At 42.7% G+C, this 23,411-nt stretch overlaps 1 protein-coding gene across 1 annotated transcript in view; it reads right to left on the reverse strand.

The window, feature by feature from the left end:
* Positions 1 to 242: 242 nt before the first annotated feature.
* FAM184B (family with sequence similarity 184 member B) overlaps positions 243 to 23,411 on the reverse strand; it is a 98,375-nt gene continuing 75,206 nt past the window's right edge. The window contains exons 13-16 of the mRNA XM_030192189.1: positions 22,291 to 22,408; positions 15,222 to 15,326; positions 11,585 to 11,784; positions 243 to 726 (exon numbers count right to left, since the gene is read on the reverse strand). Coding sequence (XP_030048049.1) covers positions 636 to 726; positions 11,585 to 11,784; positions 15,222 to 15,326; positions 22,291 to 22,408 — 514 coding nt within the window. The 3' untranslated portion in view covers positions 243 to 635. The remainder of the gene's footprint in view (positions 727 to 11,584; positions 11,785 to 15,221; positions 15,327 to 22,290; positions 22,409 to 23,411) is intronic.

A 23,411-nucleotide genomic window follows, 5' to 3' on the forward strand; every position in this document is an offset into this window, starting at 1 on the left:
CAACGCACTTTGGGAGGCTAAGTTCCATAGGTTTCTATGGAACTTTGGGAGGCTAAGTGCTTTGAAAATGAGCCTCTATATGTAACTCTTTTCCGTGCAGATTTTTCAGGCACCATTTATAGCATCTAGCCCTAGTGCGTGCAAGCAGGTTACCAGAAAACACTTTTACGTGCTTTGCAGTAAGCATTTTATTGCACGCTAAGCATGCATTAGGGCTTAACGCCCTTGAGTAGACAAACCCCAAACTGACTTGCCCAAGGTCACAAGGAGTGCCAGTGGGAAAACTTGAATTTGAATCCTGTGTTTTCTGATTTTTAGCATGCTGTCTCTTACCACTCACTAAGCTACTACCCTACTTTAAGTAACTTAGGATTCATTTGCCCCTCAGCATTTCCTGATGCTTCATATATTCTTTCTGGGGTAGACTTTCAATCCATATTTATAGTGTGTGCTATACAGTATTTTGTGCCACTCAGATTATACCTATGTAAAGTTCTGAGCCACTCCCCTTACAATAGAAGGCAGGTGAAGAACTACAATCCAAGCACATATGTCAATCATAGCCCCAACATATGTTTTCCAAAAGAAATGTCAACTGATATGTGGTCATTGATGTGCCAAATTAAAGGTCCATCTTAAAATGAAAAATATTTAGTAAACCAATCCGGGCGTTTAGGAACATGGTCCTGAGATTCTTTTGTTTTAGATATTTCTTTTCCTTGGAACCTGATAAAATAAAAGAAATATGCATATAATTAATTATGTATTTAATAGTCATAACACGAATATGATATAAAAATTGCATCCATTCTTTCTGCACTTATATATTATTAGCTCCTTTGCTTCTCAGGTTTCTTTTCTAGGCAGACGGTTTCCAGTGCAGGAGTGATTAAAACATGCTGCCTTTGGCAAAATTCTGCCTCAGCACTCTTCCTCTGCCGCCACGGTCTGACCAAGCAGAAACAGGAAGTAGTTGTGTTAGAGGTGGGGTGGACCATGTGGCAGCAGAGGAAGAGTGCCGAGGATGCCGAATTTGGCTGAAGGCAGCATGCTTCAATTGCTCCCGTGCCAGAAACCTCTGCCTAGAAAAAAAAAATTTAAGTTAGACCAGGAAGGTGAGGGAGAAGCTGGACCGGGGTGGAGAGAAGGGGAAGGCATGCGGCCCACGGGGTCAATCTAGAGCAGCTGTTTTTAAACTAAATGGGGGGGAAGGGAGATGCTAGAATGAGAATGGTGGGGGAAGGTGAAAGGGAAGAAATAATAGGCTTGGAAACAGAAGAGAGGGAGAGAGATTTTATTTATTTATTTATTTATTTATTTATTTATTTATTGCGTTTGTATCCCACATTTTCCCACCTCTTTGCAGGCTCAATGTGGCTTACAATACATCATGAATAGTGAGAATATGTGAGAAATTATGCATTTAGTAATAGCAGAAGGATTTTGGGTAACATGATAATGATAAAACATGGTAGTATTTTAACAAGCAAACATATTAAGAGATATTTAAGAGATATATAAGAATTATAAGGAAAATGTACATTTAGTAATAGCAGAAGATCTTAGGTGACATGATAATGAAAAAAAACATGATAGTAGTTTGGCAAGCAAATATTGTAGGGGCAGTTCTGGATATGTGTACAGGAATTCATGTTTGTTGATCATTGTTGTATGCCTTGTTGAAGAGATGGGTCTTCAGTAGACTTCGGAAGTTGGCTTGTTCGTAGGTCGTTTTTAGGTTTCGGGCAGCACATTCCAGAATTGTGTGCTCAGGTAGGAAAATGTTGATGCATGCGTTAGTTTATATTTAAGACCTTTACAATTTGGGAAGTGAAGATTAAGGAATGTACGGGATGATTTTTTAGCATTCCTGGGTGGTAAGTCGATCAGGTCTGACATGTAGGCTGGTGCGTCTCTGTGAATAATTTTGTGAACTAGGGTGCAAGTTTTGAACGTGATACGTTCTTTGAGTGGGAGCCAGTGCAGTTTTTCTCGTAGGGGTTTGGCGCTTTCGTATTTTGTTTTACCGAATATGAGTCTAGCTGCAGTGTTCTGAGCTGTCTGAAGTTTCTTGATTATTTGCTCTTTGCAGCCAGCGTAGAGTGCATTGCAGTAGTCTAGATGACTGAGTAACATTAATTATACCAGGTTGCGGAAGACAGTTCTTGGGAAGAAAGGTCTTACTCTTTTTAGTTTCCACATTGAGTGGAACATCTTCTTGGTTGCGTTTTTCGCGTGACTCTCAAGTGTTAGGTGCCGATCAATGGTAACTCCAAGAATTTTTAGGGTGTCCGAAATTGGAAGATTCAGTTTTGGTTTGTCAATGGTGGTGAATTTGTTCGTGTTGTATTGCGAGGTGAGTATTAGGCATTGGGTTTTTTCTGCATTGAGTTTCAACTTGAATGCGTCCGCCCATGTGTGCATGATGTGTAGGCTTTGGTTGATGTCATTGGAAATTTCCTTTAGATCTTGTTTAAATGGAATGTAGATCTTTACATCATCTGTGTATATGTATGGGTTAAGGTTTTGATTTGCTAGTAGTTTCGCCAAGGGTATCATCATTAAGTTGAATAGAGATGGTGGACGGTACCATGGAGGGAGGCAAGAAAAAGGAAGAGAAGTTGGACCTGATGTGTGGAAGGAGGGGTACAGAGATAAGGATGGGAAGGCAGTTGGGAAAAGGCCTGTGAGTGGTGCGGAGGGAGGGAGCAAGAGAGATACTAGATGGGAGGGTAATTGCAAAGAGAAAGGGAGAGATGGTAGACCTAGGGTGGTGGGAGAGGAAGGAGAGATGCTGAATGGGAGGGCATTCTGGAAGAAACAGAAAGATGCTGGAACTAGGGATGGGAGGAAGGGAGGGAACAAAAAGGGAGAAATGTTGAGTCTGGGGTGGAAGGGAGAGAGAGATGCTAAACAGTGAGATGGAGGGAAGAAAGAGATGCTACATCAAGGGGGAGGGAAGAAGAACAGAAAAGAGAGGGAGAAATGTTGGACCATGGGGTGGGGCAAGAGGAGGAGAGGTGGACCCATGGGGGGGTGGGAGGGAGTGGAAGAGATGGGAGAGAAAGATGCTAGGGGGTGGAGGGAAAGGGACAGGGAGATGTCAGGCAATGAGATTGGGGTAGGCTACATGAGTGGAGAGAGGGAAAGGAGATTCTGGAAATGGTGGAACCATATGGGAGAAGTCAAAAGGGGGTGACAAGAAGATGAGTGAGAGGAGGATAGTGAGTACAGAGGTAGGAATGTGATAATGAGGAGTAGATGGAAGGAAATAGAAGGCTGGGAAAGGAGTGAGATGGAAAATGGGAGAGCTAGGGACTGAGAGGAGATGGAAAATTGATAGATAACTGAAAATTAAAAAGAAGAAGGTGAAATTTGAGTGGACAGAGACAGAAAAGGAAAAAATGGGAGGAAATAGCTAAAAGGGGAAAATCAGTGGCGTACCAAGGGAGGGGCGGTGGGGGCGGTCCGTCCCAGGTGCACGCCACTGGGGGGGTGCCGCGCACCTGCCGACTCTTCGTTTTCATGCTCCCTTTGCCCCGGAACAGGTTACTTCCTGTTCCGGGGCAGAGGGAGCATGAAAACAAAGAGTTGGCAGGCGCGTGGCACCTCCCCTCCCGTAGCGGCGTGCACCCGGGAGGGGGGTTCTTTCGCCGGGGATCGGGGGTTCCTTCGCCGGGGGGGCATCATGCTGTTCCGGGGGGGGTGCTGTACCCGGGGGGGCGGGGGCGCATCGGCGATCCGCCCCGGGTGTCAGCCCCCCTAGGAACGCCACTGGGGACAATCAATATGTTAGAGACAGGTGCACTGAGGAAATGGAACGAGAGAGAAGAAAGGAGAAAATAAAAATGGACAGCAGACACTGGAAAGAGAATTAGCAGAAGACAGACAAGAAAGCAGAAAAACAGAAATTGGGATCAAGATGATGGAAAAACAAAATGTCCAGACAACAAAGGTAGAAAAAGTGTTTTATTTTGAATTTATTAACTGGAATATGTTAGCTTTGGGATTTGTGCATCACAGATGGTTTCTGTATTATATTATATTTTATGGCATAGCCAGATGGATGATTTGGGGGAAGGAGGGGATTTGAGCCCAAAATGGGTGGGTACCAAATTTTCTCCCCACCCGAATGCAAAATATAAATACTTGAGCTGGCGGGGATCCCCCAAGCCCTGCCAACTGAAACCTCCTCCTCCAGTCTGGCAGCCAGAAATCTCCAAGCTCTGGCAGTATCACCAAATTACCACTGCCCCCCACCACCACCACACAAGTTTAGATTTCATGAATGTGTGAAAGACGAGCAGGTGTTGGGGGGGGGGGGAGCAGCAGCATCTCTGAAATACTGCTGCATACTACAGAGCTTGGAGAGTTCTGGTCGCTGGAGCTGAGGAGGGGAAGGAGGTGGTCATCAGCTGGTGAGGCTTGAGGAGCCCCACCAGCCATAGCAAGGGAGATGTTAATTTGGGGGGGGGGGTCTAAGTCCTCTCCCCCTTAGTGGTTATGCCACTGATTGTTCAGTAGAAAATGAAGTGCATTTCTATTTTTATTTCTCCAGTGTGGCAGTAATTGCCAAGTTTAACTTCTTGGGGTTCCCAGTTCTGTTTTGGTGTTCATATTTCTAACCTGTGATCCCTTGTTCTATATTTGGTGAAGGTCTGTCTGTGCTTTGTGTGTGAAGAAGTCATTTAAGGTTGTTTTATTTGTGGTAGTAATGATTGGTAGGGAAATTGAGGAAGGGGGCAGGGAAGACAGGGGATTGGGGGCCCCCTCCTTAATTCCTGCCCCTGGCCCAAGCATGTCTAACACCAGCCCTGCTATTGTGATTAAAAACTGGCTAAAAGATAGAAAACAGAGAGTAGGGTTAAATGGTCAGTATTCTCAATGGAGAAGGGTAGATAGTGGGGTTCCCCAGGGGTCTTTGCTGGGACTGTTGCATTTTAACATATTTATAAAAGATTTAGAGATGGGAGTAACTAGTGAGGTAATTAAATTTGCTGACGACACAAAGTTATTCAAGGTTGTTAAATCGCAAGAAGACTGTGAAAAATTGCAAGAGGACCTTACGAGACTTGGAGACTGGGCATCCAAATGATAGATGACGTTTAATGTGAGCAAGCACAAAGTGATGCATTGTGGAAAAGAGGAACCTGAACTATAGCAAGGTTCCACATTAGGAATCACTGATCAGAAAAGGGATCTATGAGTCATCGTTGATACGTTGAAACCCTCTGCTCAGTGTGCGGCAATGGCTAAGAAAGCAAATAGAATGTTAGGTATTATTAGGAAAAGAATGTAAAACAAAATGAGGACATTATAATGCCTTTGTATCGCTCCATGGTGTGACCGCACCTTGACTATTGTGTGCAGTTCTGATCACCGCATCTCAAAAAAGATATAGTGGAATTAGAAAAGGTATAGAGAAGGGCAACGAAAATGATAAAGGGAATGGGACGATTTCTCTATGAGGAAAGGCTAAAGTGGCTAGGGCTCTTCAGCTTGGAGAAGAGACGACTGAGGGGAGATATGATAGAGGTCTATAAAATAATGAGTGGAGTGGAACGGGTAGACGTGAAGCGTCTGTTTACTCTTTCCAAAAATACTAGGACTAGGGGACATGCAATGAAGCTACAAAGTAGTAAATTTAAAACGAATCTGAAAAAATATTTCTTCATTCAAAGTATAATTTAACTCTGGAATGTATTGCCAGAGAATGTAATAAAAGCAGTTAGCTTAGCGAGGTTTAAAAAAGGTTTGGATAACTTCCTTAAAAAAAAAAAGTCCATAAGCCATTATTAAAATAGACTTGGGAAAATCCATTGCTTATTTTTAGAATAAGCAGCATAAAATGTATTGTATTGTTTTGGGATCTTGCCAGGTACTTGTGACCTGGATTGGCCACTGTTGGAAACAGGATGCTGGGCATGATGGACCTTCGGTCTGTCCCAGTACGGCAATACTTACGTACTTATTTTAGCATATGAAATAGCTAACAATTCACAAAACTGGCGCGCAGACAGCATTGAGAGACTTCAGAGGCAGGCCCATTGGCCGAAACACAGCCGTGTCGAGTCTGTTAGATTGTACAATAAACCTTGAGTTTGAGAGCATTGTCCAGCCTTCTTTTTTGAGTTGCCTTCGCTGTCTCCTGTGTGATTGCAAACCTGCAAGTGTTTTTGTTCTTCTGTGTGTACATCACCACCACAGCCATGGCAGCTTCCCATCTAATAGAAACCATGTGGTTATCTAGATTTCCTTCTAAAACCTGGTCACATCTCCCCAGCCATGGAGAACTCTTTTGAGCTTATAGACCCTGATTCTCATGCAGAAGTCTGTCCAGAGATGACCATTCTTACCACCAACATTGTGTCGTCAGTTTATCAACCAACTGATGAAAGATCAGACACCTATTATCAAAGTGCCATCAGAAATGCAGTACTGCAGATCATCAATGACAACTTGGCACCACCTGGGAACTTCGACATCAGACTCCCATGGAAGACAACGAACTTCTTCAGCACAGCCATCACTGAAACAGTGCATACACCATGGAGAGTCATGAACTTCGTGACCATTGTCCACTCCAGAGACTCAGAGACTTTTCTCTTTCTTTTATATTGTTTGTTGTTTGTGATGTCTGTCTCTTGTTTCAGCTCCTGTGAGACTTTATGAGAGAAGTCAGCGGAACGACAGAGAACTTGAGACAAGCTAGGAGTTGTCAACCAACAAGATCCAGCTTTATTAATGGACTTTGCATGCTTATAATGTTGATAGTTTGAGAAATTAAATAGTGATATCTATCAATGCCAGATGGGGAGTGTTTACCTCCATTTGCATAGATGCAAGCTGTTTGTTGTTTAAGTGTATATGCCTATATCAGATTTCAGTACTCCTATCTTTAAAAAGGATAAGACTACACATTTCTGTCATCCTATAGTTCTCTGTAACAGGCTTTTCCTGAGCATAAATCCCTGTGTCTTATGTGACTCTTTCTATTGGCTTGCCCTGTTCTCTAAGCATGCTGGGCAAGTAACATAGGAGCCAATTCTGTGGGTGCTGTGGGTGCTTGAGCATCCCCAATATTGAGAAAATTCCTTGTATGTGTCCAGGGAGGGGTTATTTCCACTGGGCTTTTCATCCCCAATAATTTTGAAAAGTTGGCTCCTATGGCAAGTAGCCCCCTCTCCAACCCCACTTCCCTCATCAATGATCTGTAGGGCTGGACTGCAGTATGATCTCCTGTAATCTAACTGCTAATGTATAAGCCTACAAACTTTTGTAACTCCATCAAATTTTTTCACCAGTAGAAAAGTATATACAACTTCATGAACAGTTTGCAAGGCAAAAACTCCTATACTGCACTTCTGAACTGTAAATTATATCTTTCTTTGTTTGACTACTGCATTAAAGAAGATTTTGGTTCAAAAGTTCTGGGTCTCTTCACTGTGATGTTCTATACTTTGGTTTAATTGACAGTCAAGCTTAGTGTTTGTGACAGCACTTTTGCAAGGACTGTAACCGTATCATCTTATTTTCTTTTATTTTTTTTGTTTTAATTTTTGTTATTAACATTCCTCCTCAAACCTCATGCCCATCTGTTTATGATACTGTATTGTAATATTGGATTCTTCTTCTAATGTTGTATTACCACGTGGTGTTCAAAATATTCTGCTTCAAACAACTGCAGCTGGTTATAAATCACACTTGTTTATTCTTACTTTTATTAAGAGGACCTCAAATCTTCCCAGCTTGGCTGTTCTATTCAGAACTCATTTGCATGATATTTTCTTACATGCGCTCAAGCTGTTTTCTGAAAGTATTTATTATCACTGGTCCTGTATTTACTATCAAAATCTTTCAGAGGTCAGGTTTCTTATGTCACTGAGGTTATCAATAGAAATCAAACAAAATAAAACATGGAAAAGAAAATAAGATGATACCTTTTTTATTGGACATAACTTAATACATTTCTTGATTAGCTTTCGAAGGTTGCCCTTCTTCCTCAGATCGGAAATAAGCAAATGTGCTAGCTGACAGTGTATATAAGTGAAAACATTCAAGCATTACTATGACAGTCTGACAGGGTGGGAGGAGGGGGGTGGGTAGGAAGTATGCCTGGGGACATCAAAGCATATCATACCACCCCTCACCTATCCACACCCCACCCTGTTAGAATATCAATGATATGCTTTGATGTCCCCATGCATACTTCCTACCCACCCCCCTCCTCCCACCCTGTCAGACTGTCATAGTAATGCTTGAATGTTTTCATTTATATACACTGTCAGCTAGCACATTTGCTTATTTCCGATCTGAGGAAGAAGGGCAACCTTCGAAAGCTAATCAAGAAATGTATTAAGTTATGTCCAATAAAAAAGGTATCATCTTATTTTCTTTTCCATGTTTTATTTTGTTTGATTTCTATTGATAACCTTAAGAGTGGACTAACACGGCTACCACACTCCTCTACTTATGTCACTGAAAAACACTCCTGATCGGAGAAAAACCAGTGACTCCTGCCCTCTGAAAAACAGCTTCCCCTTCTACCAAGCAGAATATTTTCTGCAACTGATTCTGTCATTCATTTATATTTGAATACGGTTAAATGCAATACTCAATCTTCACATTATCCAACCCAGCTTTTCTCTCTTCCCTTAAATCTTTAGCAACCCAAACCAAAACAGTCTGTACTTAGCTTCAGGGTTGTCTGTGAGCTGCCAGCTACAAGCTGCACGTATCACTGCTTATTTCCTCTTTCCCATTGTGATGTTCTCTAATTCCTTCTGTCCCTTCAACAAGAACGTCTGGTTTCGCTCCTCTCACTGCTGGGTCAGGAAGGAAACTCTATCTCTGACATCCTCCTTGGATTCTTACAATTACTTTCTTATGCATTATTCTTTGTTATGTATCCTATACTGTTTATTGTAAGACATTGAACTCAAACTTGTTTGGGAGAATGTGGGATATAAATGTCACAAATAAATTGAGGCAGCCATGGGCATAATTATATATATAAGAAGCCATAAAAATCTGGTGTTTAAAAGTTTGGTTTAGTTCTGCAAGTGATGGAGGAATGTCATCTGGTTTAGATTACGTTTGCCAAGCTAAAGGTTAGAAAGGTCAGTGAGAAATGAAACTCTGTCCCTTGTGATTGATGGATTGCTAATGCTAGCACACACATCTGTATACCATTAAATCTTGAGGGGATACTATTATGAATGAACAAAGCATGAGCCAGACATACTGTAGTTTAAAGCTGGTTAAATAATTCTAGATGTTCTTGATATTTAGAATATGTAGATTCTAGATATTCTTGAATTCTGATTTCTGTGTATTTTAGAATATGTTTTTCTGTGTAATTAATATGTAGAATATCCTTTCAATCCAGTGTTACATATTTGCCTGACTCTTTAAAGTGAGCCTTTGTCTGCTGTTTAAGAGGTCAAGCATCTGGTTTGACTTAGCCACAGTCCTAGCTAGTTCTGTGTATGGAGCTGATGGGTGAAAAGGGTCAAGAAAAGTCTTGATTAATTATAGGTAAATGTAGGAATGGTCCTGAAAGAAATAACAAATCACGTATGTGCGCCATTAAGTAAGACTGGCCCTTGACCCCTTAATGAATGCCAGAGTTCAGTTAGTAGTTAGTATGAACCAGACTAGGAATATGAGAATAATAAATGTCAGATTGGCCCCTTCGCCCCTCAATGAACCTAAGTTAATCATAATAAAATGCCAAGAGAGGGGAGCCAAATTGTCTGGTTTGAGAGGCTCCAGGTCATAGGTCAGTTTGAGAAATATCAAACCTATGTAACTGATATTTTTAAAGTAATGATTGGCTGAGGCAAGGTAACCAATCTATTCTTTACCATCTGGAAAGTAAGGGGGGCTAGGAGGGGGCTTAGGACTGTATTTAAGTGGGAGTAGAAGCAGTTTACGTCAGAAGGAACAGACAGGAGAAGGAGAGCTGAAGGAAGACAGAAGAAGAAGAGAAGCAGCTGAGACAGAAGCCATAACATCCAGAGAGCTGAGAGAGAGAGAAGAGAGCTAGAACTGATGTCCTGCTTTGTTTGCTGGCAAATAAAGAAGATTTCTCCCTCATTCTGGTGTGTGCTGCTTGACTCCTGAAGTACCACAGATTCTGCTAACAATAGGGGTAATTCATGCATCCATTCCTGCAACAAAATAAAGCCTATAGACAGTCCACCCAGCTTTTTGTTTCTTTTGACCAAAACAGGATGTGGGCAGCCATTGGTAAATGTAATTTATCCAATTGCCTAGCAGACTGCATCTCCTTCTCTTATGTCCAGGCTGAGCTGACTCTAGAGAGCCATGTCACAGCTCACAATGTCACAGCTATGCCCCATCAGTAGCCCACTTGAGATCAGCAGAGCTGCAATGTGATCTTCAGTCCACACATTCATATCTCACTATTGCCTTGAGCAGGATTCCCACTGCAACAGATGGTTTGGTCAGACATTTGTTTGGAGTGTAGAATTTCTAGACTCTATCCCCCCTCCAAGCCCATTCTGTTCTAGGCTGCACCTACACAGCAGGACTTTTTATGTGAGGTTTAGATTGATTGGTTTCTGGCTGGTCTTGCCTATTGTCGTTTTTAGTGAGACTGGTAATAGGAATTCCCAAGTGCGCTAATATTGCTGTCCTGCTTGTCCTTTGAGAAAGCAAAGTTATTCACCTGTAGCAGGTGTTCTCTGAGGACGGCAGGACACACAGTACCACATCTCTCCCACCTCCCCTAGGAGTTGTATTCGCTAAGCTTTTGTATCCAACTGCGGGTCTCGCTCGCTTCGGGTGGGTGGGAAGGCACACACACATGCGTGGTCGGGTCTGCCAGAGGATTCTGGAATAATCTGAACAATGTCCACACCAGGGCTCCATTGATGACATCATTCATATGTGATAATATGTGTCTTGCGGTCCTCGAAGACCTGCTACAGGTGAGTAACTTTGCTTTATAATCTAATTTTCAGTACTAACTAGTTAAGACTAGCTGGGGCACCCAGTTGTGCTAAAATTAGAGTCACATTTTGACCAGTCAGATTTAAGAGAATATTTAGCTGAAAATCCTTTTTTGTTTTGTTTTAAGAAAAAAAACCTCTTATGAGTATTTGCCTGCATATAACCATCTAAAGTTAGCAGGTCATCTTACTTGCTGAGTGTTTTTCCGAACATGAACCTGAATCATATTATTTGTGAGTGTGACTGTTTAAAGTCTGCATAGCTTGGAAATCAATAGGAAAAGCTGAATTAACTAATTAGAGTAACCTTGCATGATGAACGAATGACAAATTAATTGTTTCTGGTCAATATGCAGCTAATATATACCATGAATATGGCACAAATCAGCTTCTCAGTAGATAGTGAGCAAAGAAAAGTGCCCATATTTACATAAGGGATTGGCTTAATTGTTTTCAAATCATTAAAAGTTTGGAGGACTTTTTCGAAACCTCCAACGTGTTTTTTAGGGCTCTTCCTCCTTAACCCAAATTTTGAAATGAGGTCTGAAAGACTCTCTATACATTGGCTTACAGAATTCTCAAATTTAATACAAACATATGTACAGTACCTTACTATTGGCTTAGAATCCAAGATTTCAGCTGATTTTTGGCAAGTTCTTCTAGTGCAAGATTTCTGCTCTACACCTGGAGATTTTGCTATTGGAGGGATGCCGCTTTTCAGGATTAAATCACCATTAGAAAAATTCTCGTACGAGGCTAAGTTTGGAACACTGATAACACGGCTGGGTGCTTCTTCCATTTTCTTTCTCTGTTTTGTATTGTCACAAATAATATCTATATGTTACAATGCATTTATAAGTCATCACACTATACTATACAGTAGTTTTCTTGATGAGTTTGTGTTAACATTTAAAATGCCAATTTTAATTCATTGTAAAATTGTGGGGGCAATTTTGAATAGCCTACCTTGTTGCAAGGTATGTGTGGACTTTTGTATGCACATATTTTGCAGTTAATTTTCAAAGGGAAACTACAGGCCGATATTCAAAGGGATTTAGGTTAAATAGCTTGGTTGGTGCTAGCTGCTAATTTTCAGCAGCACTTAACCGGCTAAATGCCACTGAAGTTCGTGGTTAGCACTTAACTCAAAGCTGGTTATGTTGGGGGCGTTCTGGGGCAGAGTCAGCACTTGGCCACTTAAGTGCTGATATTCAGCCCTTAAGCAGCCAGGTTTAGCACATAAATGGGATTGCATAAAAGTCTGTCCTATCTGTATACGTTAACCCATGGCCGCTTAAGTGTTGAATATCGACTTAAGCAGCTATTTGTTAGCCGGCTCAAAAATAACCAGATATTCAAAGCCAAAGCCCAGACAGTGCCCGGCTTTGAATATTCAGGAATAACTCCGTCGGCAGTGGGCAAAACACTCACTGCCGGTGGCTGAATACTGACCCCACTCTTTTCTCCCCCAGACTAAATGAATGTCCAGAAACACCTCTTTAGCCATTACCTTTTGGGCTTAATGTGCTATAATGCAGAGTTTTAATGCATTGCAAGCCCAAAACTACTGCTGCATCAAGAAGGGGTGTTCCCTCTATGTTGTACTCCAGGCTTGCGTTAATATTCAGATTAATGTGCAGTACCTGCTCTAGGATAACACTGAAGCACTTAGTGCCTCCTATTTAAGAGGTAGTAAGTGGTCCCATGTTAACTCTTCGTTAGCCAGATAGCAAGCAGTAAGTACAAGGGTCCTTTTACTAAGGCATGCCAAAAAATGGCCTGTGCTTGTGTAGGTGTATGTTTTTGACACGCGCAGGTCCATTTTTTCAGAGCATCTGTAAAAAAAAGGCCTTTTTTGCCGAAAATGGACGTGCGGCAAAATAAAAATTGGTGCGCGTCCATTTTGGGCCTGAAACCTTACCACCACCCATTGACTTAAGCAATAAGATCTCATGCATTAACCAGTCACTAACCATCAGTGCGCATACTGCTGATTACTGCCTGGTTAGCGCCGCATGCCAGAAAATAAAAGTTATTTTCCAACGCACGTATCGGACGTGCATAAAAATTAGAATTACCGCCCCAGTCACGCAGTAGCCGGGTGGTATTTCCAAACTGACGCACAAAAGGCCCCATAATGCACTAGGTGGCTAACACTCCCACACCCATTTTCCTCCCATGGCATATCCCCTTTCAGATTCAGTAACAGGCAAACTACCACAAAACTCCTTAATGCAATTATGCAGTAACCTTTTTCCATGCGTTAACCTTTAGTAAAAGGGCTCCAACCATGCTTTTATTCAGTTAGCAATTATTCAACTGAAGTATTTACATAAGGATTCATCATGTTTGTATTAAATCAGACTCTGTGCAGTATTCTTCATTTCAACTATCTATAGCAAGTTCCTTGTTTACTTATTTGTAATTAACCTGTTGAATTCTGATCTGCTTTAATGTTCTGTATAAAAATACAGCTGCTACATATTATCAGGACAGGGATCTCAGAGGTTTCAGTCTCTGCTTAAGTGAAGAGTAGCCAAATATCGGGTCTGGGTACAAAAAAATGGATTTCCCAGATGTATCCAGATTTCCCAGATTTTATGGACAACCTTAAAAAAGGAGTCCTGTTTTTTCTGTCTGCTACTGCTGGTGTATGTAGGCAGGGCAGTTTCCTCAGCACTGATGTTGACTGTCAGCCAGATGCACTAACTCCACAGAAAGAGCCCTTCCCTTACCAATCCCTTAGCAAATCGGTAAAAGACGGGCATGCATGAAGGAAATCGCATACAAATGAACTGCTCGCTGTTAGCTCATTTGCATGCGATTTCCTTCCTAAGGAGGGGAAGCCAGTTGGCCAGCTGAGCATGCGCAGAGCAGCCAAGCGTTATGCTGGCTGCTCTGCGCATGCTAAAGACGGCTTCATACACGTAGACAAGCTGCGTGTATAATAGCCGTCAATAAATAGCCGGGCATTTTGTGCAGCAGAGGGAGACAGCGAGACCCTGACACTCACTGGAAGTGACTTGTTGCCGCACCAGCTGCAGATTAAGTGCCACCGCTATGCTGTGGGAACTTTTACTGTGCAGCCCACAACACCCGAGCCGCGGCTGTTTTGGTCCTTCTTCCCACCCTTTTCCCGAGCGATGGGACCAGCAGGGTACAGTTCCCCTCACCAGCCGCCTGGCTCTTACCCGTCTGGGAGTACTCCATGTTGAAGATGGCTCTGTGGGTCCTGGTGCTGAGACTCACCGAGTCCATGGGGTTGATGGAGCTGTACAGCTTGTCATGATCCGGTAGTTGTTGCGGGCCGGTCCACGTAGAGTCCGCGCCATACGCAGTGCTCCCGCAACCAGCGGAACAGCCTCCCATGCCCGCCCACAGCTTTCCTCAGTGAGGAGGCCAACTCTGGAACATGTCAGAGTCCGACGAGGGGTGAGGCCGGACCTCCTGCTCATCAGGCTGCTGCTAGGCTGCCACGTCCCCCTCCGCCAAAACTATTTGGACGTCGCTTTCGATTTTTTTTGAGAGGGGGTTAATCTTGTCTCCTGGCTATATGTTCTATATAGATGAGTCCAGGGAATAATGCTGGCTAAGGGAAACCAGCAGTAGAACAGTTGGAGCTGAATAGCATTTATGAGCGCATCTTTTGGGCGAGCGCTGGGTCATGTTTACCGCATCTAGGAAAAAAGGCCTTTTTTAAGGTCTGGAAAATGGATGTGCACTACAGTTGAAACCAGTATTTGTCCATTTCGGTCTGAGACCTTACCACCACCCAATGACTTTGCAGTAAGGTCTCACGCACTACCTGGGCGGTAAGCATGCAGCGCGCACCAACTGCCATTTACTGCCGGATAAGTGCCCAAATTCAGAATTACCCGCCCAGGCATGAATTAGCCAGTAGGTAATGCTGATTTGGTGCACACTGGACGCGCATAGGCCCTTACATGCCTTTGTAAAAGGGCTCCTATGAGATCTGGCCCATAGTACCCTCTGCCCTTTCACTCTGATTTCATTAGAATGGAATTTGAAAAAGTTAGAAAATCCAGTTTTGGAATGGTTTTTTCTGTTATTGCTACTTTAACATTTGGATGTGATCACCAATATTAACTTAGAATAGCATTTTTCATAGAATTGCACATTAGAGGATTTCAGATAAAAATGAAAGAATACATAATTCAGGATGATTCTTCCTACATATGGGCCAATTAAATTGTCATGATCTGCTACAATTACAGTATGACTTACTTTGATTGTGGCAGTCAAACATCCATGATTTGGGTTGCAAGAAAATGATCTGTTTCTATGCATTTCCATGTTAGGCAAAACAGCGGGTTGGAGCTTCTGTTCATCCTGGCAAAAGAGAAATATTTACAATTCTGCTATATATAATACCCAGTAAAGTTCTCAAATGATTTATTGTGGACACCAAGGACTAAGGTTTCAGATGAATGAGATTTAGTATATAGGGAGATTGGTGGGGGGGGGGGGGGGGGGAGGAACTTATCAAGCAGTGTTTATAGAGTTAAGGTACCTTAATAGTGTTAAGGGACTTAGCATGTGCTAATGCTAAAATCCCATGGGTTTTCAGCATTTAGTGTGTGCTAATTCCCTTAACGCACGTTAAAGTCCGTAAAACTCCTTGATGAATTCCCACCTCAGGGACATAATTTCAGGATACACCCAGACTGGCCTCTGGAGGATGCTAGAAACAGGGCCGCTGAGAGACTGAGCCAGGCCCAGGGCAGGGCTGCTGCCTCCCTCATGATCACAGCCACCCCCCAAGATCACCGCCGCTGCCGCAACCCCCAGGATCCCCGCCAGCAGAAGAAGTCTTCCTCCAGTGCTGTTCTTCACTCTGCCGCATTGCCTCTCCTGCCCCTGCGGCTGCTTTTTCTCTCATGTCACTCATGTTTGGTTTTGAAACCGAGCCTGTGCAACCTGAGGGGAAAAGCAGCCATTTGGCAGATAATGTGGCAGAGTGAAGAACAGCACTGGAAGAAGACTTCTTCTGCTGGCGGGCATGGGGACCCCCACCAGCCAAAGCAGAGGCCCAGACCCAAAGTCCTGTGTCTGCTCCTTCCCAGCCTCCAAGGGGGGCCCGGTGCCGGATTTATGAAATTTTCCAGGTCCCCTCAGGAAAAGGAGAGAAAGAGAGACCCCAGTGCTGGGCCCCCCTTGGAGGCCGGGCCCAGGGGAATTTTGCCCCCTTGCCCCCCTCCCCTCAGCGGCTCTGGCTAGAAAGGGGGAAGATGCTGGAAAAGAAGGGAGATGGGGACACTGAGAAGCAGATGCCGGAAAAGGAGGAGATGGGGACACAGAAAGGGCAGACGCTGGAAAAGGGGGGAGATGGGGAAACAGAAAGGGCAATACTGAACTGGAGGGGACAGGGACACAAAAGGGAGATGTTAGGACAAATAAGAGTGCAGACAAGAAGAAGGATGGTGGACTTGGAGAGAGAAGAAATAACAGATGGACAGGAGACCCTGCAAAGTTGGAAGAAACAGACAAAACCAGAAAAGAGACACTGGGACCATGAAAATGAAATAATAAATTGCCCTAACAACAAAGGTAGAAAAAGTACTTTATTTTGAATTTCATAATAATTGGAATATGACAGGTTTTGGAAATGCATCTCTCTGATATCTTACAATTCAGTTGGTATTTCTCTTGTTCGCTGTATATGCAGAGTCTGATTTGAGGTTCCAATTTAGCTTTTTTGCCTTCTTATCTCTAGTAATGATGTGTGATCTCTTGTTTCATTTGTTGAGGGTCTGTCTATAATTTGTGACCAAGGTGCAGTATTCTAAGTTTATGTGTAGAAATCAGTAGCAGTCCTTTTCTTTTCTTTTTTTTTTCACTAGGTGGTCTATTGGAGTTCTAAGGCCTGGTATAATATTTACAGTTATGCAGTTACATGTATAAGTTTGTTCTTCTTTGAGTCTTGGGAGTAGTGCTGTTATGGTATCTGACTTTTTGCACAAGTTTGTGCATAGTGTTTTGCAATGGAGGGATTGTGTGTTGATCTTACTGAGATTACAACAAACATTAATATAATTTTATTTTGTTATGTGATGGGGTTTTAGAACATGTTGCAAAAATCTGTTGTGTGTTCAGGTGGTTGTCTTATAGCAGACTTTTGTCTGATCAGGTTTAAGTTATAAAACACTGCCTATTGAGGGTTTTTCAATACAATTGAATTGTTTCCATAGATGTGTATTTGGTTTACTACTACTACTACTACTACTACTACTACTTGACATTCAGTGTCCGTAAGTGCTTTAAATAATTGAGTTTAAAACATGTAACATGCCATGATACAGAAATCCGTTTTTAGTTTCATATGAAGGCATATACTTGTCAATAAAAGTAGCTTGCAGCCCTTCCTCAAGCCTTATCCCTTCACCACTGTGCCAAATTTATAACCAAATGCACCAGGAAAAAAAATGTCACTCATTGGCTTTCAATCTTACTCTTTGGGATGGACCACCCTTGGCATCTCTGCACTATAGCAGTTTCCAACACCCACTCCCCTCCCCCCCCCCCCCCCCCCCGGCTTACTGCAAAGAAATAAAAATTTAAAAACAGTATAGGTGTGGAGCTACTATCTAGGCTGCAAACCTGATGGCTCAGCCTGTCCCGCCTCTTTTGTGATGGATTTCATGTTTTTTATTTATTTATTAGGATTTATTTACCGCATTTTTTAAGGAATTCACTCAAGGCGGTATACAGTATAGATCAAACATGAGCAATAGACAATTACAACGTAAAAATATTCAAAAACAATACAAAGTATGGCATGGTATACTACTTACAATGTCAACACAATATGGAATAGACATTATGGGCGGGTATAGAACGAGAGGACATGAAATGAGATTGAAGGGGGGCAGACTCAGGAAAGATGTCAGAAAGTATTTTTCACAGAGAGGGTGGTGGACCGCTTGGAATGCCCTCCCGCGGGAGGTGGTGGAGATGAAAACGGTAACGGAGTTCAAACATGCATGGGATATGCATAAAGGAATCCTGTGCAGAAGGAATGGATCCTCAGAAGCTTAGCTGAAATTGGGTGGCGGAGCAGGTGGGGGGAAGAAGGGTTGGTGGTTGGGAGGCTAGGATAGGGGAGGGCAACTTATACGGTCTGTACCAGAGCCGGTGATGGGAGACGGGACTGGTGGTTGGGAGGCTGGGAAATACTGCTGGGCAGACTTATATGGTCTGTGCCCTGAAAAGGACAGGTACAAATTCAAGGTAAGGTAAACACATATGAGTTTGTCTTGGGCAGACTGGATGGACCGTGCAGGTCTTTTCTGCCGTCATCTACTATGTTACTATTATAAGTGATAGCAAAGGGTAAAGCAAAGACGTAACATACAGAAGGGTAAGAAAGTAGGAAGAGTTAGAAAGTAAGGTGATGGATTTAAAGAAAGTTGCACATGAGGTCAGAGAAATAGTTAAATGTTATCTCAGCTAGGGTTTTTTTGGTGCAGAAACCACAGAGTCTTCATCAGTGTGACCTAGACAGGGGCTCTGGGCCTTCATACTACATTATTTCAGCAGGAAGCAGCTTGGCTGGCAGAGGGTCAAAGAAGCTGTGACTCTGACCTTAAGGGTGGGGGAGGGGGGGGAGGGGTGCAGCACATCCATAAAAGTTGCTCAGGATCCCATAGGTGGTTAAAGCAGTCCTGCATACAATGACTTATTCATTCAGTCCTAGCTGTTTAGTTTGGCATGTTTCACATTGTTTGCTCTGCCATTCTATAAATTTTCATCTAACCTCACAAAGAGTTGTTTTTAACTGTCTGTACTGCCAGACCTTTGTCAACAGGCGTGTAGAAGAGCATGTGAGCTAATGATGCTTTTGCTGCCCTTAAGCTTCAGCACCCTGAACCAAACAGTGCCTCACTGGTTCACCCTGGGCCCTTAAGCCTGTCCACCTGCCTTGCCCCCCAGCAGTAGCAGGAGGAATTAATTTCTCTTCTTTTTCTTCAGTGTTACCATACCTTACTGTTTCGGGAAGGGGACTTGTTTGTTCAGGAGAAGACAAGAAATCAGAAGCTTGTCTAATCCTAGCAAAGAGGCCGAGGAATTGGAGAGAAGCCTCAGGAGTTGTAGATTATGCATTACTGCTCGACAAGTTTTGACAAGTGTAACAAGTGTGTACCTGAATGGTTCTCTTCCTATCTTAATGACAGATAATACAGAATGCTTTGGGGAAATGTCTTATCTGCTCCAATTGTCACAAATGTGGAGTTCCACAAGGGTTAATTTTGGCCCCAATACTGTTGTTTCCTCTAGCAACCTTAATACAAACAGTAGCAATTACTTCCTTTACTTTCGCAGATGACATCCAGCTTCCTTGTACATTAGATCCAACATGTCCTCGCACAGGTCAAGATATAACAAAAAATTAGATATCATTGCAGCCTGTTATCTTCCCACAAATTAAAACTGAATTCTGAGAAGACTAAGACCTTAGTCTTTTCAGGAAAATCTGATGTAATACTGTCTAGCCCATTATTAATTCATGGTACTATAGAGCCACTTTTCAAAATGATCAGGGGTGCTAAACTCCAAAAACAAATTGCCCCACATTGACACAGTAAGGAGTTTGCTAACAATTGGGGGTGCTTGTAACTTTGGATGGTACCCAAATCCAAATAGTTAACTCTTTAAAAATTCTTGGAGACACCATCGATGATCACCTGAATTTTCAACAACACATGGGAAAACGGTTTTCAAATTGAGAAAAATCCTCTGTTAGATCATGCTTTGATTTAAAAAAAAGGCACTTTGTATACTGCTTCCTTCATTAGTTTTGGGACTTTTAGATTACTGCAATGCTCTTTTTAAGGCTTTCTGCCTGGCCAACATCAAGAAACTACAACTTATCCCAGAACACTGCCGTTAAGATGATCTCAGGAGCAACAACACTGGGATCACGTTACCCTCCACTAATTAAATCATATCTCAAACAATGAACTATTACCTGAATTGATTATTACTCTATTTACCATTAACTTTCTCTTTGCTTCATGTACAATTTCTCATTCATAATAGATTTTCTAAATGTTAAACATCCATAGCTATCCCAGTATATTATGATATTGTATTATAAAATTGGATTCTTACAACAAATTACTTTCTTATGCATTATTCTTTATGTATCCTATACTGTTTATTGTAAGCCACATTGAACTCAAACTTGTTTGAGATAATGTGGGATATAAATGTCCCAACTAAATAAATAAATAAAAGCATTGGCTATGATCTATCAGATAAATACTTTATTGGTTCATGCAGACATCTGGACTGGACTTTTTTGGGAGTGAAGAGTGAGAGGAAGAAGAGATCACTGGAGCCAACGAGTCTCCCAGTTGCTGCTGGTACCATTTTATAGTCCCTGTATCCCAGAAGTTGCACCTCTAGTAAGTATTAATCTGTCCTCACCACAGAGTGAGCTACCCAGTGAGGGGTAACAGACATGGAGGGGCATAATCGAATGGAATCGCCTATCTCCATGGGCGTTTATCTCCGAGAATGGGTCCGTGAAGGGGCGGGCCGAACTGAATTTTCGAAAAAAATGGACGTTTTTTGAGCGGGCGTTTATTTTTTTTAGCGATAATGGAAACTAAAAACGCCCAGCTCAAAAAGTCCTAATCCGAGCAATTTGGTCATGGGAGGGGCCAGGATTGGTAGTACACTGGCCCCCCTGATATGCAGGACACCAACTGGGCACCCTAGGTCAGTGCAGTAGACTCAGAAAAAGCTCCCACATGCATAGCTCCCTTACCACGGGTGCTGAGCTCCCAACCCCCCCTCCCCCAAAACCCACTACCCACAAATGTACAACACTACCATAGCTCTTAGGGGTGAAGGGGGCACCTACATGTGGGTACAGTGGGTTTTGGAGGCCTCCCATTTACCCAGCACAAGTGTTACAGGTGGGGGGGGGATGGGCCTGGGGCCACCTGGCTGAAGTGCACTGCGGTACCCACTAAAAGTGCTCCAGGGACCTGCATACACACAGGCCTCTAGGACTGGTTGCTGCTATATAACATTGGCACACCAGTTGACACCTGAAGACTAATCTCTCCGAAAACGTCCTTTATTGGAATAACCGCCTTTACTCACAGTTAACTGCAGATCAGAGGTTGTGCCCCACTGGCAACGAGTCTCCCTGGTACTGAGATGAGCAGTAGGTCAGAGCTGACAGAATGCTGTACAATGCCCTCTTTCAGCCACATTCAAGGGAAAAACTAAGTTGTCTAACGTGGCTAACACAGGAAAGGGAACTAAAACTGGCTTACATAAATGGTGCTACCGCATAGACTACAACAGGAAACACAACAGGGCACACTCTGACCCAGTAGGCAGGGGGAAAAGCACCATGGGAGAAGAGCCTACCAACTACCAACATCGTGAGACTGTAACACAAGCTAATGAAATCACGGAGACCAATACCCTACACCCACCACAATGCAATGCTGATGTGACCCTGTACTGCACCCGAGAGCCACATCTGACCCAGGGAAAGGCTGACAGGATCGAACACATTCTGTTGTCATGGAGGTGGGTACGGCCTTTGAGGCTGGCATAGAAGCTGGAAAAAAAGTTTGTAAAGGGGGGTTTTTTTGGTGGGAGGGGGTTAGTGACCACTGGGGGAGGCCGGGGAGGTCACCCCCAATTCCCTCCAGTGGTCATCTGGGCAGTTGGAGCACTTTTTTGGGACTTGTTCGTGAAAAAAAAGGGTCCAAAAAAGTGACCCAAAATCGCGGTAAAAACGCCTTTTTTTTTGATTATCAGCTAAAGACGCCCATCTCTCCTCGGCTGATAACCACGCCCCAGTTCCACCTCCACCACGCCTCCGACACGCCCCCGTCAACTTATTCGTTTCCGCGATGGAGTGCAGTTGGAAACGGCCAAAATCAGCTTTCGATTATACCGATTTGGGCGCCTTTGCGAGACAAACGTCTATCTCCCGATTTAGGTCACACTATAGGCGTTTTCTCTTTTGAAAATAAGCTGGATAGGGAGATACATTTGCTATTCCAGTTCTTTTTGTTTAAAAATTCTGTTGAACATTTTATATTTTCTATCATTCAACTACCTAGATATTTATATTCTTTGGTTTGATCCAGTTTCATTTCTTCCGTCAATAAATACTTCTATAGCACTGGTATTAATTTTGCTGATTAACAGAATTTTTATCTTCTATATATAAGTTCAGTAAAAACAATATTAGTAGTCGCCAAGTTTACATTTTCTGTAACAATGCATAAGCACATAACAGTGATGGCAACAAAGATGTGCTTACCATGAGCCTTTTGATAACTTGATCTTTCTCAGTTAAATTATGCTGCAAATGACCTATGAGTTGTAGATCTTCTGGTCTAGGTTCCCACTTTCTTGGCTTTGCTTTTACTTCTTTAAGTCTGTGAAAAAGGGAAAGGGAAAGGGATTGATATACTGCCTTTCTGTGGTTACAATCAAAAGATTGAAACATTCTAAGGCAGTGTGTAAACACTGGTATTTTGAATGACTTACAGAAATAGCCATTGATAGGAGAATAAGAACTTTTATAGAATCTTAATGCTATTGTTTATAATTACATGCTTAGCTAACACACCTCCAAACACTCCTTCAGTGCCTCTTTTTCAGAGCTGACAAAGGGGTCCAATTTTTGAAAGGGAGATTTTAGTACACGCCCAAAGTCTCACCCTACTCTGTGCCAGCCGCACCCACTCTGCCCCAATCCTGCCCACTCTACCCCTTGGCACACCTCAATCCCAGGGCCATTCCAGAAAATACCTTATTTAATATGGTGACAACAGGGATGGAAATTTCTAAGAGGAAGTGCTTCGCTATCTAGCCGTGTTTGATCATGTGACCTATCACTGTAAGCTCCACACCATCCCAGTTCTCAGAGTATCTGCAGTTTTTCAGCAGTGCTGATTTGGCAGCTGCATTTGATCACATGACCTATCACTGTAAGCAGTCTGCTTTAAAAGCAATCTTGGTGTGGTGTATCACTCACTTTACTCACTGGTGTTCTGCATTGTGTTTGCTAGTTCATAGAGATTACTGTTTGTGCTCTCTCCACAGATACATCCCAGTTCCCAGAGTCTCTGCAGTTTTTCAGCATTTGTCCTCATTGACCACTCATTATTACTCTCTCGTTTTTCTGATCTTGGTATCACAGGTACTGTCTATAGTTGGCTTTCTTCTTTTCTTTCAGAATGGTCTTTCTTATTAAAAACTGGTACAACCACCTCATCAGTCTGCCACCTCTCCCATGGTGTTCCTCAAGGTTCCCTTCTTTCACACTTTCATTTAACATTTTCTTAGTCCATTAGTCACCATCATTCAGGAACATTCTATTTCTTTTATATGTATGCGGATGATATCTTATTACTCTACCCTGTCTACCACTCTTCT

This window comes from Microcaecilia unicolor, chromosome 2 (genome assembly GCF_901765095.1).
Source record: "Microcaecilia unicolor chromosome 2, aMicUni1.1, whole genome shotgun sequence".
Classification (NCBI taxonomy): Eukaryota; Metazoa; Chordata; class Amphibia; order Gymnophiona; family Siphonopidae; genus Microcaecilia; species Microcaecilia unicolor.